The sequence below is a fragment of the Dendrobates tinctorius genome, unplaced genomic scaffold (genome assembly GCF_039654945.1).
Source record: "Dendrobates tinctorius isolate UK_male_01 unplaced genomic scaffold, ASM3965494v1 ptg000396l, whole genome shotgun sequence".
Classification (NCBI taxonomy): Eukaryota; Metazoa; Chordata; class Amphibia; order Anura; family Dendrobatidae; genus Dendrobates; species Dendrobates tinctorius.
In genome coordinates this window covers 5,020,127-5,038,229 of record NW_027362062.1, presented here as the reverse complement: position 1 = coordinate 5,038,229, position 18,103 = coordinate 5,020,127, and the positions used below count along the sequence as shown (strand labels likewise).

Here is an 18,103-nt window from a genome sequence, read left to right as displayed (position 1 = left end):
AGGGTTTTTTATTCACAATGCATTTAAACGCCGTACCGATGTCTTCATCAAATGAAGAAACCAAATGTAGCTTGGTTTTCTCATTTGATAAAGACACTGGTACTGCACTGAAACACACGGTGAATAAAAAAAACTTTATCATCATTTCTGAAGAATTGATTAACTCCAGTAGTGCAGCCTACCTACATGTTCATCCAACGGTATCCAACATTTCCTTGCTTTATCACTCCTGTGATAAAACAGGCAGGGAAATGAGTTATCTCAGATAGCAGGAGCTGTGAGCCCCTCTTGTTTTCCCTGTATACTCACATTTCATAAGTGACTTATGCTTCCTTCCCTGGCCTGGAGCTGTGGTATATGCCGACCATGAACTGAAGCAACTATGCCTGGTCAGACACAGCTATTGCACAGTACACAGCAGGAGTACACTTACAATATTATCTCAGCATAGGAACATTTTTTAACACAATCTATTGTGAAATTTATTATTATTAAAAGATCGATTGATTAAAATCTACCTTGTTCTTAGAACAACCCCTTTAAGGATGAGCCTATGTTGAGCATTCTCACCATTGTCTTTCAAACATCAGAGTTCCAACCTTTGTGTAGGGCAGGGACAGCTGACTAAATAGGACGAGTATAAATATTTGGTATTATTCAGCGCTCCACTTGGTATATATATTTGTGCTGCTGTACCTCCTAGAGAACTTAATCCTCATATCTCCTGATAGGAACTGTCTGCAATTAGTCATGCAAAACACTAGCAATCATCATTATCTGGCTATTTGATTACACATTTAAATGTGGGTGTATGAAGAAATGATCTACCGTATTTATGTCATTGGCCTTATAGACGATATACCATGTAAATTAGTCTACAGATAACAGCACCTACCCTTTGACTGTCTACTTAGTGATATTATCATAGATTTTTTAGTGCCATTTAATGTTACCTTCTAAGATATAAGACCTTTGTAGAAGGTTATAATGGCTTTGAGTCACCACCTAGTTCAACTCTCCATTATTACATAATGAGTCAAACCTACTGGCGCTGGTTGGGTAAATATACCCCTTATCAATAAAAATCAATTTTTCTTTTTAATTGTCCTAATAAAGAAATTGTTTTAAATATAGTTTTGCTTCTCTTTGAGTTGTACATAATTAGAGATTTTAGGTGCTTTTTGATCTATAATCTGTTTTTGAGGTAATATCGATTTTCTAGGAAATCAAAGATTTATGTATAGATTTTTTTTAAGTTCATGGTCATTAAATTAGCTTTTCTACCTTACCTAAATACCATCATACCTTTGTAGCAAAAAGTAATGAACAAATCTACAGAACTTCTGAAGTTCTACTGAACTTCAAAATCAACAGCTTTAATAACCTTGGGTCAGAAATTCGATTCATAATGTAGCGATTTGCCATCAATTTGAGTTACTCCAAAGCTTCCAAGTGCCCTGAAAATACATGTACTGTACATACACATATACCGTAGATACACACATAGTTATATACACATACTGTATAGTATACACATACCGTACATACATACATATGGAGCGCCCCGCAGGGCCGGGGGTTACTCGGGCCTGGGCGTCCAGTGAAGATGGAAGTTCAATGAGGGGGAAGATGGTAGGATAACTAAAGGGAAAGAGGAATCGTGACGCCACCTGTGGTATTCGGCAAGGGTAGCCGACGCTGCAATGCAGATCCACTGGGACGGTGTTAGGGCAGTAGAGATGGTGAAGCTCTCCACAGGCAGAGCTGTGTCCCAGAGCAGTTGAGCCGGTGACGGTGATGGTGAATGCAGTGTAAAGCAGGCAAGATGTTAATAACATGATGGACACAGTTGGGTGCAGTTTCTGGGTTTTTACTCACAATTCTTGTGCACATGATGACCTGCTTGGCACTGTGTCCTCCAGGGGAGGGGTCCAGTAAACTCTCAGGTGGATTGGTTACACCTTTTTAGGACTCCTCTTTATGTTCTCCTTTCTTGGCCGTTTCTCTGTGCTGATCTCTCCCTTCTTTCCTGCCCTGCGCCTTCATAAGCAGTGTCCCCAATCCAGCAGCCTCGGACCTTGCCGAGTGACGTGGGTCAGGCCCCTGGGTCCTTTATCTCTACGGCTGCCTTTTTAAGGAATGCTTGTGGATTTGGCTGAGGCACTTAAAGTTAGCTCAGCCTCCAGCTTTCTAGCTGAGCCTTGTAGTTCTCCACTAACCTCAGGGGCTGGCTCCCCCACTGTGGCCTGGTCCTTCCTTTCCAGGATACGGGCCCCACGGTTGACTTTCACACTATCCATGCCCCTTGGACCCCTTCTATTCTCTTAGGAGCTTTCTTCTTATTCAAGGTGCCTCGCTGACCCTTACTTTCCCCACGTCAGTCCTGAACCTCCACTGTCCCATCACCCACTGACTGACTGGACCTTTCCAGAACAATCTTCCGTTTACCTCACACTAACTGTCACCTCACTGTCACTGGTTGGCTGTCCTCAATCACTCCACTTCCTAAGCTTCTCCCTTTCTACCTACCTTTCCCACTAATTCCCCAACCCCTTTCCTAGCCAGTCTGGGATGAGGCCATCCTCCCGAAGGGTACACCCAGATGCCCTGACTGAACTAGCGTGTGTTGCGTGCAAGTATTAGGGGTCTTAGGTGGTGCTCCCTCCTTACCAGAGGGTGGGATACCACACCTCTGGATGAGGTGCTGTACCTCTGTAGCGACTGGACCCTCAGGGGAGCCACACACACACACATATACTGTACAAACATGCACATAAACATACATACAGTATGTGTGATTGAATTGCTGCAGCATAATAATCACACTGATCAAGCAAGCATCAGCTGTCAGCTATGTGTCCATTCCCAGCTCTGCCTCACAGTATAGCAAACACACTGACTCTCTCCCTATCACTGCTGTGCGTTACACACTATCTGTACAGTTACTTCAATACTTCAGTGTTTTTTTACTTTCCTTATCTCTATAGTTCAGTTGTGAGTAAAGATGTCCTCTCACTATCCAGATGTCATGGTATGCCTAGGTTACTTTAGGCTAAAACCCCGGGACCCCTGCAGTGTCCCTCAGACTAGGGAAAACCCTGTCTGTCCCTCAACCCAGGGTTTACACTGAAGGTGTGCCTGCCTGGGCCTCCACCCTGTCCCTGTCTCCTGTCCAGCCCTAAACTGAACCCACCACCCTCCACCCAGTGAGGGGACAAGACACCAGACCCCACAAATACGTATGGACAGGGGTAAAAGAAACACCACACCGTTAATACACAAGGGAATACAATAATGTGCAAGGGCAGCCAAATATATATATATAACAAATAGGAGAAAGAACTACTGAGAGATATACTGCACCAGATATCAGACGCTCCAAAACCACCACTGCTGACCGGTATTGCTAGCACTAGGCAAAAGCTATAGTCGGCGACGCCCATAGTCAGGACGGACTATTTAAAGACCAAGGGTGTGGCCCAGCCCTCAGCCAGCATGACAACCTGGTTAACCCTATCCCGACTGGAACAGAATACCCAACAAAGTCCCTGAGCATACTGTAGTGGAATAGGGTATTACCGCTGTCTGCCGGCCACCCTGGTGTGAACAGTGTCCGACATGACAATACTGTAGTGGAATAGGGTATTACCACTGTCTGCCGGACACCCTGGTGTGAACAGTGTCCGACATGACAGTACCCCGCCTTCTACGAGGGACCTCCGGAACCTCACCATGTCGAGGACCTGGCTTGTCCGGATGGCGCCGATGGAACATAGTAACCAGTCGATCAGCATGAATGTCTGAGGCTGGCACCCATGTCCTCTCCTCAGGACCATAGCCACGCCAGTGGACCAGGTACTGTAGAGTGCGACGCACAACCCTAGAGTCCACCACTTTGGACACCTCAAATTCCAACGCGCCTTCCGCCAAGACGGGAGGTGGTGGCCCGGGAGAACCATCCACCAAACCCACGACCTTTTTTAGCAATGCTTTGTGAAACACATTATGAATCTTATACACAGCCGGCAACTCCAAACGAAATGCCACGGGGTTGATCACTGCGGAGATCCTAAATGGGCCAATGAACCTGGGACCCAACTTAAGTGATGGTATCTTGAGCTTGATGTTCCTTGTAGATAACCACACCCAATCACCCACACACAGGTCCGGACCTGGCACACGTCTGCAGTCAGCCACCCGTTTGTACCTGGAACCCACCTTCAACAAGCGCTGCTTGACTCTCCTCCAAACAGACGACAATTGAGCTCCCAACTGGTCCTCCTCAGGGACGCCAACCAAGCACCCCTGACACAAGGTACAAAATTGAGGATGTTGACCATACACACAAAAAAAAGGAGATTCCCCAGACGATTCCTGGCAATGGTTGTTTATTGCGAATTCTGCCAGAGGAAGAAACGCTGACCACTCTTCCTGATTGTCAGAAACAAAGCAGCGCAAGTATTGCTCCAGGTTTTGGTTCATCCGCTCAGTCTGCCCATTCGACTGAGGGTGGAAAGCCGATGAATGAGATAATTTGATCCCAAGGCGAGAACAAAAAGCTCTCCAAAACTTTGCCACAAACTGCGTACCTCGATCAGACACAATGTCAGACGGGACACCATGAAGTCTGACCACCTCGCGAATAAATATCTGAGCAAGAGTCTTAGCATTGGGCAAAGATGGTAAAGCAACGAAATGTGACATTTTGGAGAACCTATCAACAATTCCCAAAATGACCGAGTTCCCCGCCGAGGCGGGCAAGTCAGTAATAAAATCCATGGAAATCTCAGTCCATGGCTTACTGGGCACCCCGAGAGGCTGCAACCTACCAGCGGGACGGGAACGAGGAGTCTTGGCCCGTGCGCACGTGGTACAGGCAGACACATATGAGGCCACATCCTGCCGGATTTTAGGCCACCAAAAACGACGCGATACCAGTTCCAGAGTGCTCTTAACCCCTGGATGACCTGCCAGTACCGTGTCGTGATGTTCGCCTAACACTCTAGAGCGTAGATGTAGTGGCACAAAAGATTTATTAGCAGGCAACCCCGGCGGTACCTCCTCCTGAGCCTCCGCAATCTCTGCCTCAATTTCTGTCGTGATGGCAGATACCACCACACCCTTTTGGAGAATAGGCACCGGCTCTTCACATAACTCTCCACCAGGAAAACACCTGGATAAAGCGTCTGCCTTAATATTCTTCGAACCAGGTCGATAGGTAACAATGAAGTTGAACCGGGTGAAGAATAATGCCCAGCGAGCCTGTCTGGAGGACAGGCGCTTAGCAGATTCTAAATAAAGCAAATTCTTATGGTCGGTTATCACAGTAATCTGATGAACAGCCCCCTCCAAGAAGTGTCGCCACTCCTCAAATGCCAATTTGATGGCCAACAATTCCCTGTTGCCAATATCATAATTACGCTCCGCAGGCGACAGCTTCTTGGAGAAGTAGGCACACGGATGCAACTTGGCCCAAGATGGGCCCTGAGACAGTACAGTCCCCACTCCAACCTCCGACGCATCCACCTCCACGACAAATGGTAAGGAGACATCGGGCTGCACCAGAATGGGCGCTGAGGCAAAACTATTCTTGAGGAATTCAAACGCCTGTACCGCAGGCTCAGACCAGTCATAAAAGTCGGTACCCTTCTTAGTCATGTCAGTAAGTGGTTTGGCAATCATAGAGAAATTCTTAATAAATTTCTTATAGTAATTGGAGAAGCCAAGAAATCGCTGAAGCGCCTTAAGATTATCAGGCCGATCCCAATGTAGTACCGCCTGCACCTTTGCGGTGTCCATCTTAAACCCTGAGGCAGAGATTATATAACCCAAGAACGGTAGCTCCTGTACGACAAACACACAGTTTTCAAGCTTGACATAGAGCCTGATCTCTCTGAGCAACTGCAGGACCTGTCTAACATGCTCTATATGTGTATCATGGTCGCGAGAGAAAATGAGGATGTCGTCTAGATAAATTATAACAAATCTCCCCAACAAATGAGAGAAGACATCATTTATGAAATGTTGAAAGACCGCCGGTGCCATAGTCAACCCAAACGGCATTACCAAACTCTCAAAGTGACCCTCAGGGGTATTGAATGCCGTCTTCCACTCATCCCCCTGACGGACTCTTATAAGATTGTACGCCCCCCTGAGGTCCAGTTTGGAGAACCACTTGGCACCAACCACTTGGTTGAACAAATCGGGTATAAGTGGCATAGGGTAAGGATCACGAACCGTAATCGGGTTGAGTTCTCTGAAATCCAGACACGGGCGTAAACCGCCATCCTTCTTTTTAACAAAGAAGAAGAGGAAGGTCTAATATGACCCTTGCTCAGACTATCCGCAATGTACTCCTTGAGAGCTAGCCTCTCGGGACCTGAGATATTAAACATTCTAGCTTTAGGTAACTTGGCTCCTGGTTTCAACCTAATAGCACAGTCATAGGGGCGATGCGGTGGTAGTTCTGAACAACCTTTCTCAGAAAATACATCCGCATAGTCCAGCAACGGCTCCGGGATACTGGGAGTCAAAGCGGAAATACATGTAGCCAGGCACCTCTCCTGACACTCCCTGCTCCACTGAATTATGTCCTGGGTCTTCCAATCAATAACAGGATTATGCATTGACAACCATGGAAAGCCCAGAACCATCTGAGCCGGTAAGTTACTAAGCACCTTACAAGTTACCCGCTCTGAGTGTAATACTCCAATGTGGAGTTGTATATCCAACACACACTCTGTGATCTCCCCTTGAGACAACGGGGAAGCATTGATGGTAACCACCCGGATGGGGTTCGGCAATTTCTCCACCGGAAATCCCGCTGTATGCGCGAACTTCTCATCAATGAGATTGGCAGCTGAGCCACTATCAACAAACACTGTAATAGAGAGAATTTGCCCCCCAAGTGCTACCCTAGCAGGGAGCATACACTGGGAAACCATGACGGAGGATACACAAAGGCTCAGACTAGACTCCTCCAAACCCTCTGAGCCTATCAGTTTTCCGCCGGCGCGCCCTTCTTAGGTACCAGGGGGCAAGCGTTAATAAAATGTCCTCCTTTGCCACAAAAAAAACAAACCCCCTGCCTTCTGTGCCAAGGACGTTTAGGCTTGTTACTCGGTGACTGTGCTATACCAGCGATCTGCGTGGGTTCCACGGATTCACCCGAGGCAACCTCACCTACAACTCCCCCACCTCCCGGAGGCAACGAAACCAGTGCCCCCTGACGGAGACGGCGGTCTATGCGTACTACAAGTGCCATCGCAGCCTCCAGAGAGGTGGGAGTCTCGTACATTAGGAGAGTCTGTTTAACCCTTCCAGAAACCCCATGCAAAAATTGACTTCTAAGCGCACGGTCATTCCACTGCGTGTCCACCGCCCAGTGCCGGAATTCCGTGCAGTAATCCTCAGCTGGTCGCTCACCCTGTAGTAGTGAGCGTATCTTAGACTCTGCTAAGTTTAATCTATCCGGATCGTCATAGATCAAACCCAGAGCAGAGAAAAAAAAATCTACAGACTCAAATGCCGGTGAGTCAGAAGGGAGTGAAAGGGCCCAAGCCTGTGGATCACCACTCAGCAAAGAAATCACCAAGCCCACGCATTGAGCCTCATTACCTGAGGAATGTGGACGCATACGGAAATACAATTTGCATGATTCACGAAAAACCGTGAACTTACCACGATCACCAGCAAATCGTTCAGGAAGGGGAAACTTGGGTTCAGCTGCCCTGGCTGCAGCCTCAGCAGGTACCGCAGGAGCTGACAGGCCTTGTTGCTGGACCGCCCCCCTAAGTTCAGTGACCTGTATGGATAGAGCCTCAGCTGCTTGGTTAGGGAAAGTATAGGATCCATAGTAAGTAACCCCTATATTCCCTATCTATACTTTTTTTTTTTTTTTTTTACTTTAGTATTTGGGCCGACTATAATGTCATGGTATGCCTAGGTTACTTTAGGCTAAAACCCCGGGACCCCTGCAGTGTCCCTCAGACTAGGGAAAACCCTGTCTGTCCCTCAACCCAGGGTTTACACTGAAGGTGTGCCTGCCTGGGCCTCCACCCTGTCCCTGTCTCCTGTCCAGCCCTAAACTGAACCCACCACCCTCCACCCAGTGAGGGGACCAGACACCAGACCCCACAAATACGTATGGACAGGGGTAAAAGAAACACCACACCGTTAATACACAAGGGAATACAATAATGTGCAAGGGCAACCAAATATATATATAACAGATTGGAGAAAGAACAACTGAGAGATATACTGCACCAGATATCAGACGCTCCAAAACCACCACTGCTGACCGGTATTGCTAGCACTAGGCAAAAGCTATAGTCGGCGACGCCCATAGTCAGGACGGACTATTTAAAGACCAAGGGCGTGGCCCAGCCCTCAGCCAGCATGACAACCTGGTTAACCCTATCCCGACTGGAACAGAATACCCAACAAAGTCCCTGAGCATACTGTAGTGGAATAGGGTATTACCGCTGTCTGCCGGACACCCTGGTGTGAACAGTGTCCGACATGACAATACTGTAGTGGAATAGGGTATTACCGCTGTCTGCCGGACACCCTGGTGTGAACAGTGTCCGACATGACACCAGATTTGCCACAAAATGTTTGCTGCATTTCCTGCTTTTCTTTTAATACAGCCTATTTTAATCCCTCCGGATTGGCTGAGCTATAACAAATGACAGTATATCTGTAGGGAATTTTGTGAAAACTCACTGGACGCCCCCAAGATCATTTGAGTCTTCTGCAGTGTGTACAATTTTAGATGATTTTTCAAGAAGCAGGGTATAAATTATTCAGATTAGCTGGCTTCAGCAAATTCCTAAAACTTAGAATCGATTCACCCATCACTAGCAGCAAAAGAGCTTAGTTGAGAAAATTGTCATTTGTACTGTTAAAGGAAAGATGTCATTAGTCATGCTGTCCATAAAACAAGCATTATGAATCAAAGCCTGGCTCACATTGGAGAGAACTGTCAATCAACTAGATCAGGGTGGGGACAAGCCATCCGGGGACCTCATCAGACTCTCGCTATGGTCCATGACCAGCTCTTCAAATTATTTTTCTTGACACCCTGCAGTATTTCTGAGTAAAGCATACCTGTCTGCAATCAGGTTGTTCTAATCACGGGCAGCATGAATCTAACAACTTTATTATGATTAATGGCCTTCAGCTCGATCTCAAGCCATGGTGACTTGATGAATGAACGATCTGTAGGAAGATCGATCTTGTGCAAGCCTAGATAAGTCCACCAGGGTTTTCTCCACCATTATCTTGATTGACAATTTCCTACAAATCCTTCTTTAGAATGAAATGAATTGAAAATAAAGAAAAACATGTTTTGTTTTGTTTTTTTACATAATGGGGATTCGAGCTGAGATAATGTAGTAACAAATTTGTGGCGCTCGGCTTCCTATAGCTCCAGGTATCAAATAGACATTTTCGACCGAGACAATTATGTCCAAAAATTCAAATTTTAAGTTTCCAAAGTTTAATATGAACTTCATACTCACAGAATTGGATTTAGTAAGATATTTTGTATCTTTTAAATAAGATATGATATCCCTTAGTATTGGTCCAAAAAGTTAATACATATATTTGGATCTGAGCTTTGGTTAAAGAGCCACAGTATGGTAAATAGGAGGGCTATCCAGTGACAGATGACCCATTTTAGAAGTATTCTATGGTGGACTTGTTCACTACAGATAGTTAGTCTATATATTTGGTCAACATTGGCCAACTATTGAGGAGAAATACCATCCAACATCATAGTACAATATCTGCATTATCTTAAGGCTTCCTTCACACTCATTCTTTATGTGCCTTTTTTTTTCTTTTGTCGCGCTCTTTTTGAAGCCATATAAATAGCATGGGGGTTTTGGGAAAAAAAATATTGTTAAAAATGACACAAATACATTAAAGAAGATGTTTTACATTTAAATGTTGTACCTAAATCAACCCTATAAATCCATCATTCAGTATAAAAATGAACGCTGCTATTGAGGTCGGTCCACTTGTGACATGTAGCGATATAATCCTGTAATTGCACTGCTGTATATCAGGACGTTATGATTCATTAATATCTCACTTATATTTCTTTCTTTATTATCCCCTAGTTGCACCACCAGTGGACTTCAGTGTAACTTCTGTGGGAGACAATTGGATAGACTTGGTATGGGAAGGAACTACTGCTGTGACAGAGTTTGTCATCTCATACCAGCCGGCAGTGCCTGGAGAGTGGGGACCCCAACAAAGACTGCAGCAGAGGGTACCAGGAGATTGGAGCGCTGTAACCATAAGAGAATTGGAACCAGGAACAACGTATAACATAAGTGTATGCTCCGTCATCAGCGACATCACCAGCGAGCCCGCTAGCATCACCACATCCACACGTGAGTATCAGTCTGTACAGTTACTGCATATTACCTATTTGGAATAATTTCCAGTATTGGGGATATTAAATGCTTTAAGAGTAGTACAAAGTGCTCTTCCTGCTGCCAAAAAATAACTGCAAACCTAGAAGTCCTAACTGTCAATGATATCTCCTAGGATTTGTTGAGATAAGATTTAACCTCTTTCCAACACGGCCAATTTTTGATTTCTCAATTTTTTTTCTCACTTTCTTCCAAGAGCCATAACTTTCTTTTTTTTTATTATTTTTAGTCTAACTAGCCATATGAGGTCTTCTTTTCTACACAAGGAGTTGTTGTTTTGAAGGACTCAAAAAAATTTCAAGCGCAGCAAAATAATGGAAAAAAAAAACAATTCTGCCATTATTTTTTGGCGTTTTGTTACTAAAGTGTTCACTGTGCAGTAAAATTGATCTGGTATCCTGATTCTCCAGATTACTAAAATTATGGCAATATCAAACGTAGAGGTTTTTTGTTTTTTTCATTTAAGTGGTGAAAAAAAATAGCAATTTTGAAAAAAAAAATAATTGGTTTGTGCCGCCATTTTTGGAGACCCAGAACTTTATTGTTCGGACAATAAACCTTTGTGAGGACCTATTTTTTGCACGTCGAGCTGCATTTTCATGGGTACTATTTTGGGGTACATACAATGTTTTATTTTCTTTTTAATTGCATTCTAGCACTTCAATTCTGACATTTCAATTTTTTTTTTATTTTAATGGCATTTACCATTTTAGTAAAATAACGTGATATTTTCCGAGATCAGACTTTGCTGATGTGGCCACCTGGAATTTTTATTTTTTACATTTCTTTATTTTTAAAAGCACAAAGGGGGTGTGATAGAAATGTTTAATGTTTTAGGGAAGACTGATGGTTGCCAGAAAGAGCGCCCTAAATGTCAGTGTCAGAGTTTGACAGCTTCATTTAAGTAGTTGAACAGCAGGAATCTCGGCTAGCATTGGTTGCTGTTTCTAGTTGCGGATGACAGCTGTGTGACACAGCCAGCACTTGTCCTTTAAGGAAAGATCTAATGATCGGAGTTTCTGAATCTACTCTATACTCTTGCACCTGATATGAGATGTATTTTTATATTCTATGTTGGAAAGGGGTTAAAACAGATGTGTCTGAAGAAGTGGTGATGTATATTTTTTGTGGATCCTTTGTCTTCTTTTTTCATTAAAGATGATTTATCACTTGCCACAAGTACGTAGGTTTTATTACCTGATCTAAATGTCATCGCTGTCAACCTTATTTTTATTTCTATGTCCCAGCACCTCTCCTTTCTTGAAATAAGATCCTCTCTTTTTTTACATGTAAATCCAGTCTTGATAGCTAACTGTGTGTGGCTCTCAACTCTCCTCTGTGGGTGTCTTCTCGAGAATCACTCCTCCTTGGCCAAGGGGGCATATCTTAGGAATGATGAGGTGCTGGGGAAAAAAAGCTAGCAAATTCAGGAGAAAAGTGGCCTAGAAGTCAGGTGAAAAAAATACTTATTTATGTCAAGCGATAGGTCCTCTTTAACAATGACTAGGATTAGTCATGCTTTTTAACTTCCCTATGTCTTTTAAAGGGGGTTACTGGGACTCTGCTTATTTTTTATCAAGGGGTTAAGATCTTGCATGCATGTAGTTGCCTAACTACCTGCCTGTCCTATCTGGCGCCGATCTCTGATGGCTTAGAGCGGTCACAGACCATTCCTGCCAGCGATTGTGGTCCTCCATTTGACGTTTCGTCACCAGAGCATCTCTTTCTCTTCTAGTCAGTTCTGTCGATGGAGTGTCACTGCTGACATCATGGTGATTGACAGCCAGCTCCCCGCAGGTAGGCAGTGGGGAGCCGGATGTCAATCAGTATGACATCAACAGAGCAGAGTGGAAAAGAAGCTGCTGCTCTGTTGACATAACATCACTGGAGGTCGCTGAATTGTTGATGGGAGCGGTCTGTGACTGTGAGCAGCCTATTCTACTCGGCACACATCGGCACCATGCAGGTAGTTAGCTGCCATCTGCCTGTAAGATCTTGGCTTCAAGGCAACAAAATAACTTAAGTCCAGATAACCAATTATTCAATATTCTGCTGTAACTCTCTTCTAATCGGTCTCCCTCTTACCAAACTCTCCCCTCTCCAATCTGTCTTGAATGCTGCAGCCAGGATCATATTCCTCACCAATCGTTACACCGATGCCTCTACCTTGTGCCAGTCATTACACTGGCTACCCATCCACTCCAGAATTCAGTATAAACTTATTACCCTCACCCACAAAGCCCTCCATGGCTCAGCACCACCCTACATCTCCTCCCTTGTTTCAGTATACCACCCTACCCGCGCCCTCCGTTCTGCTGATGACCTGAGGTTAGTATCCTCAATAGTCAGAACCTCCCACTCCCGTCTCCAAGACTTTACACGTGCAGCGCCAATTCTTTGGAATGCACTTCCCAGGTCAATACGATTAGTCCCCAATCCCCACAATTTTAAGCGTGTCCTGAAAACGCATTTATTCAGACTGGCCTATCGCCTCAACACATTAACCTAACCTATCCCTGTGTGGCAGAGCCAAAAGTTTTACCATAACCAGGTTCCCAGCATCATGTTCCCACATGCTTTATGCATCCATTAGCCCTCTGTGTCTGTACTGTTACACACTTAACATTATGGCTGGTCCATACAATCAGGGCAACTGTTACCACCCACCTTTCGTGTCTACCTCTTTCCTCATAGACTGTAAGCTTGCGAGCAGGGCCCTCACTCCTCTTGTTATTTGTTATAATCTACTGTATGTGATTATTGTTATGCTGTAATGTCTATTGTCTGTACAAATCCCCTCTGAAATGTAAAGTGCTGCGGAATATGTCGGCGCTATAAAAATAAAATTTATTATTATTATTATTATTATTATTATATAAAATAAAGCTCCATATTTAATTTACATGTTATAACTTTTTTTTCTGGGATGCCTGGTTTCATTTTTTTTTTTAACATGAAATAAATTCAATACCATTGACGACTCGTATTCCGACTCTACCGTTATTCTACAAGATCCACAGTTTATTTATCACTTCTGCAGATAGAGCAAAAAACATAGAAGCAAAATAACAGATCTGTTGACAGCATCGTGGTGTTGGTTTCCAGTTAGCAGCGGAATTTTATGCTTCTAGCAAACACAAACAGATAATCTATAGACTTTTCTAACATTTCTGTTGAAAAAAAAAATTGAATCAGGCAATAAAATACTATTTATCTCCATCAAGTTTTTGCAGTTTTTTTTGCATTGTTCTGCTCCTTTGCTATTCTTCCCTGAAATTCTTGAAATAAATTTAACAGCTGGGTATTACCGTCTCTACACAGTCTATTACTGTCCAATCAGTGCCGACTGCGTCAGACAGTGTAGGGACTTGCCCTTTTGACGAGGGTAATGGTAACGCCCACTTGTCAAATTATTTTTACCCTTCTAGGAGGAAACAAACTTTATACCGTAAACTAAGAACATTGATACTGATCCAATCAAACCATTTATGGCTATTATTATAACCAACCTACTGTTACATATTGCTTTATGTAATGGTAAGTGGATATATAAATGTATAGGTAATTGTCATGTACTGTAATTCTGCTATTACAATACCTTACCATATTTCTTTCCAGATATATCGCCACCAAGAGGACTACAGTTTAAAAATGTGACTCAGACCTCTGTAGAGGTGGAATGGGAGCCTCCTCTATTTCCTATCGATGGCTGGGAAATCAGTTTCACCCCTAAGGTACGTTAACAATATTAGATAATTTATCCTGCGTATGTATATGTCTGTTGTCTAAAAGTTCCAAAGATCCTTGTTGTGAATTTAGTTTACCCAATGGGTATACAAAATGTCACATACCACAATGCTTGCTAAATTAATATGATTTTGCATCTCTATTTGGGCCCACAATGTGATTGACTCTGAGCACAGAGTTGAACATTATAGGTCCTAAGAAAGTGGAAAGCAATCCTGGTCTCCCTGCCCATCTTCTGTCCTGTAGTGGTATGATTGTGGTGGGCAAACTCACATACCGGAGATCACAATGATGTGCTCAACCACGCAATTTATAGTTCTAGTCAGATGAAGGTCTGGATACATGTGAGGAGGCAGGAATCTTAAGACATCATCTAGGGTTGTCATCAAACTAGAGTTGGCCTACCCTGACTTTGGTATGTACAACACTGTGCTATCAGACCAGGTACTCGAGTCAGAGCTAACCTTACGGGTGTGCAGCCTGTGTGGTCTTGACAAATCAACTTTTGCCACCTGTGGCTTGTAACCACTTGGCATTTTAATAGGAATTCTACAGCTATTTTATTATCACTATTTGGTGACTGTATGTTGGTACATGGTCTGGATACTGAATGCCAGATGGAACACCAACAAGTCACTTTGCCGGGGCCATGGTTATTAAATACAGGGATATGGAAGTGACCTGAGCCCTTCCCTTGTTTAAAGGAAAGCCTATGGAAAATAAAGCTACACAATCTTTTATGCCAACAAGTGAATAAACTTACCAACATTTCAGTAGCCAAAATCAGGACTTTTTAAGGGTTTTGTAGACCTATGTTTAGTTTCAGCGGTCAGGTGACTGGAACAGCGCATCAAGGGTTGTTTTGCTCATGATTTTGCTTTTCCACTCAACTGCAACCAATCACAGGCTTCAGCAGTCCCATAACACATGGGCACCATACCATAGTGATCACTTCCAGATCTGACCACCAGAGTTGCTTGCGGTCAATAGAGGTGACAATGGGGTGATTAAATATGCCTTCGCTAATTTTCCCAAAAATTGAGACAATGTGTAAAATGTAAATAGAACAAGAATGCAATGATTTATAAGTCTCCTATACCATGTTTTATTCACAACAGAACATAGGACAACAAATCAGAAGGTGAAAGTTTGGCCTTTTCACATTGCATATGACAAAATTAACTCATTTAGAAATTGATGGCAGCAACACATCTCAAAAAATCTGGAAAAATAAGTGGTCCTAATAAAAAACAGCTGGGAGTCAATTTTCAACTATGTTGAATATCCTACCATCAAAGGTACCATAATATCATCAAATGATTCAAAAATTTTGGCAAAATCCTTGTGCACAGGGGACAAGGCCAATGGTCAATATTGGATGCTCCTGCTCTGCTTGCCCCCAATCATAATTCAATCTTGGAAATCACTGCATGCGCTCAGAAATACCTCCAGAAATCATTGTCTGTGAACACAATTAACTATGAAATCATAATTGCAATTTAAAGCTCTTTAATGCGTAGAAGAAGTCGTACATCAACACAAATCAGAAACTCTGTCATCTTCTCTGGGCCAAGCTAATTTAAAAAGGACAGAGGCAAAATTGAAAACTATTCTATGGTCAGATGAATCAAAATTTTACATTTGTTATCGAAACCACGGACTGTGTGTCCTGAAAACTCAAGAGGAGAGGGACCATCCAGCTTATCTTTGATGGTATGGGGGTTACAAAAGTGCCTATTGCATAGGTGGCTTATGCATCCTAAAAGGCACTATCAATGCTGAGCATTATATTGAGGTTTTCAACAACATATGCTCCATCCAGACAATGTCTATTTCAGGGAAGACCTTCCATATTTCAGCAACACAAGGTTGAACCACACACTGTATCCATCACAACAGCGTGGCTTTACAGAAGAAGAGTTGAAGTGATGACCCGGTTGCCTGCAGTCCAGACCTTTCCCCAATTTAAAACATCTGCCTCATGATAAAATGAAAAATCCAGCAAAGAAGCCACACCACTGTTGAGCAGTGAGAATCCTACATCAGACAAACATGAGACAACATTCCTTTCCCAAAACTTCAGCTATTGTCTCCTAACTTTCCAGATGTTTACAGACTGTTGTAAAAAGAAGAGGAGATACTACAAATTTGTAGACATGACCCAAATTTTTTAAGATGTGTTGCTTCCATCAAATTCAAAATGAGTTACTGTTTTGGAAAAATGGCCATCGTTCACCATCTGATTTGTGCTCTATGTTCTGTAGTGAATAAAATATGGCTACAAGAGAGATCCGAATCATTGCATTCTTGTTTTCTTTATATTTTACACAGGGTCCCAACAATTTTGGAATTGAGGTGGTATAACAAACCAGATTTAAGAAAAATACATTTTTTGGTGAACAACTCACTTAAGCTTCGAGACCATCTCCCAAAACACCTTGTATAATTAAGTGGGGTTTGTCTATAAGTTGGCCCTTACTTACTAACATTGTTTGATCTGGGACGATGCTGAATTTGCAAGCATTGTATAAAAATTCGGCACAGTTTTTAAAGATTGGCAACTATGCTGAGTTGACCTTTTTGCACTTTGGTTCCCAGGACTGTCCCGGCAAAATTGGGACTGTTGGCCAGAAATATCATTTGTACAGTTGGGGGGCTGCCAACTAAAGATATCGCAAAGGGTATCATCCATGATTAATTCAGCCTTGGCATAATCTTCCTGTTGTTTGATCCCTATTGTCTCAGTCATTAGTTTTGATTTCAGCAGAAATCTCTTTGAACCATTTCCCAGCTCTTATACCCCACACGAGATGTGTTACTTCTATATTTCATGAATCATTCTATTTTCAGCAAAGATTTAGACTTGTTTTTCCTTTCAATACTGCAATGTACTAAATAAAACTGGTGCTAATGGTCTGTCAATTTCTGGCACTTTCATGCTGATAAATCCATGTGAAATACAACCACAGATGTCTCTTGGCTGCGGGTATGTTAAAGCCATAAAAACTGGGCTTAAGCCAAATATTACTGCCTGGATTTTTTTTTCTCACCTGCCTGAGAGACATTTTGTACATTTTCTGACAATAGCGGATTGTGTCCTTGTATTCTTCCACGTGACGAAGCTTAAGAAGATTTCTGGGAGTCATGACGTGTGATTGAGCTTATGTCACTTACCTTTCATGAGGCCAAAAAAAAGATCCTTTTAGAAGTGGTTCTCGATGACATTTGATATGGGTGAGAGAAGTGTGTGGGCGAGAAAACCCTGGACGGGGATTCAATACATTGAGGCTTTGTTTGTTAGCATGAAAGAATTGTCACGTTCAGGTGAATGATTTGATGCTCATAAGCTGCATGCTTCACTGATCGGCTGAATGGAGGAGCCATCAAGAATAATAGAAATAGAAGGGAAGGATGCAAGATAAGCAACTTGACCTGCCATCTTCTGGACTCTAAATAAAAGTGATACATCTGCGTGATATTAAGCTCTCAATTACATCGGCGACTGTAGAGCTAGGTACAATCCAGTCTGCGGTTACTCCTAAAAGAAGAGTATTAAAGGATATTCCAGACAAAATTTTGAATATTAAAGGGGTTGTCCAGCCCTGTGTGCTGTAAGGATTCGCCGGTCTCGGGAGCGGAGGTCACATGGCCTTGAGTATATTTGGTCACCTGCAGACTAAATGGGTGCGGCCTCGCTTAATTCAAGAGTGTTGAGAGAGGAAGGATACAGTTTAGTCCATGGGTCTCAAACTGCATTCCTTCATGGGTCTCAAATGCCATTCCTCAAGGGTCGCAAACCATGAGTGTTTTCAAGATTTCCTTAGCATTGTACAAGGTGCTAGAATCGTTATCTGTCCAGGTGATTAAATTATCACCTGTGCAATGCAAGGAAATCATGAAAGCATGACCTGTTT

At 43.2% G+C, this 18,103-nt stretch overlaps 1 protein-coding gene across 3 annotated transcripts in view; it reads left to right on the top strand.

The window, feature by feature from the left end:
• Positions 1–18,103, top strand: part of TNR (tenascin R) — a 544,894-nt gene that overhangs the window by 381,680 nt on the left and 145,111 nt on the right. For all 3 annotated transcript variants that reach the window (XM_073563658.1, XM_073563656.1, XM_073563657.1), the window contains exons 4-5: positions 10,125–10,400; positions 14,061–14,176. In XM_073563658.1, coding sequence (XP_073419759.1) covers positions 10,125–10,400; positions 14,061–14,176 — 392 coding nt within the window. The remainder of the gene's footprint in view (positions 1–10,124; positions 10,401–14,060; positions 14,177–18,103) is intronic.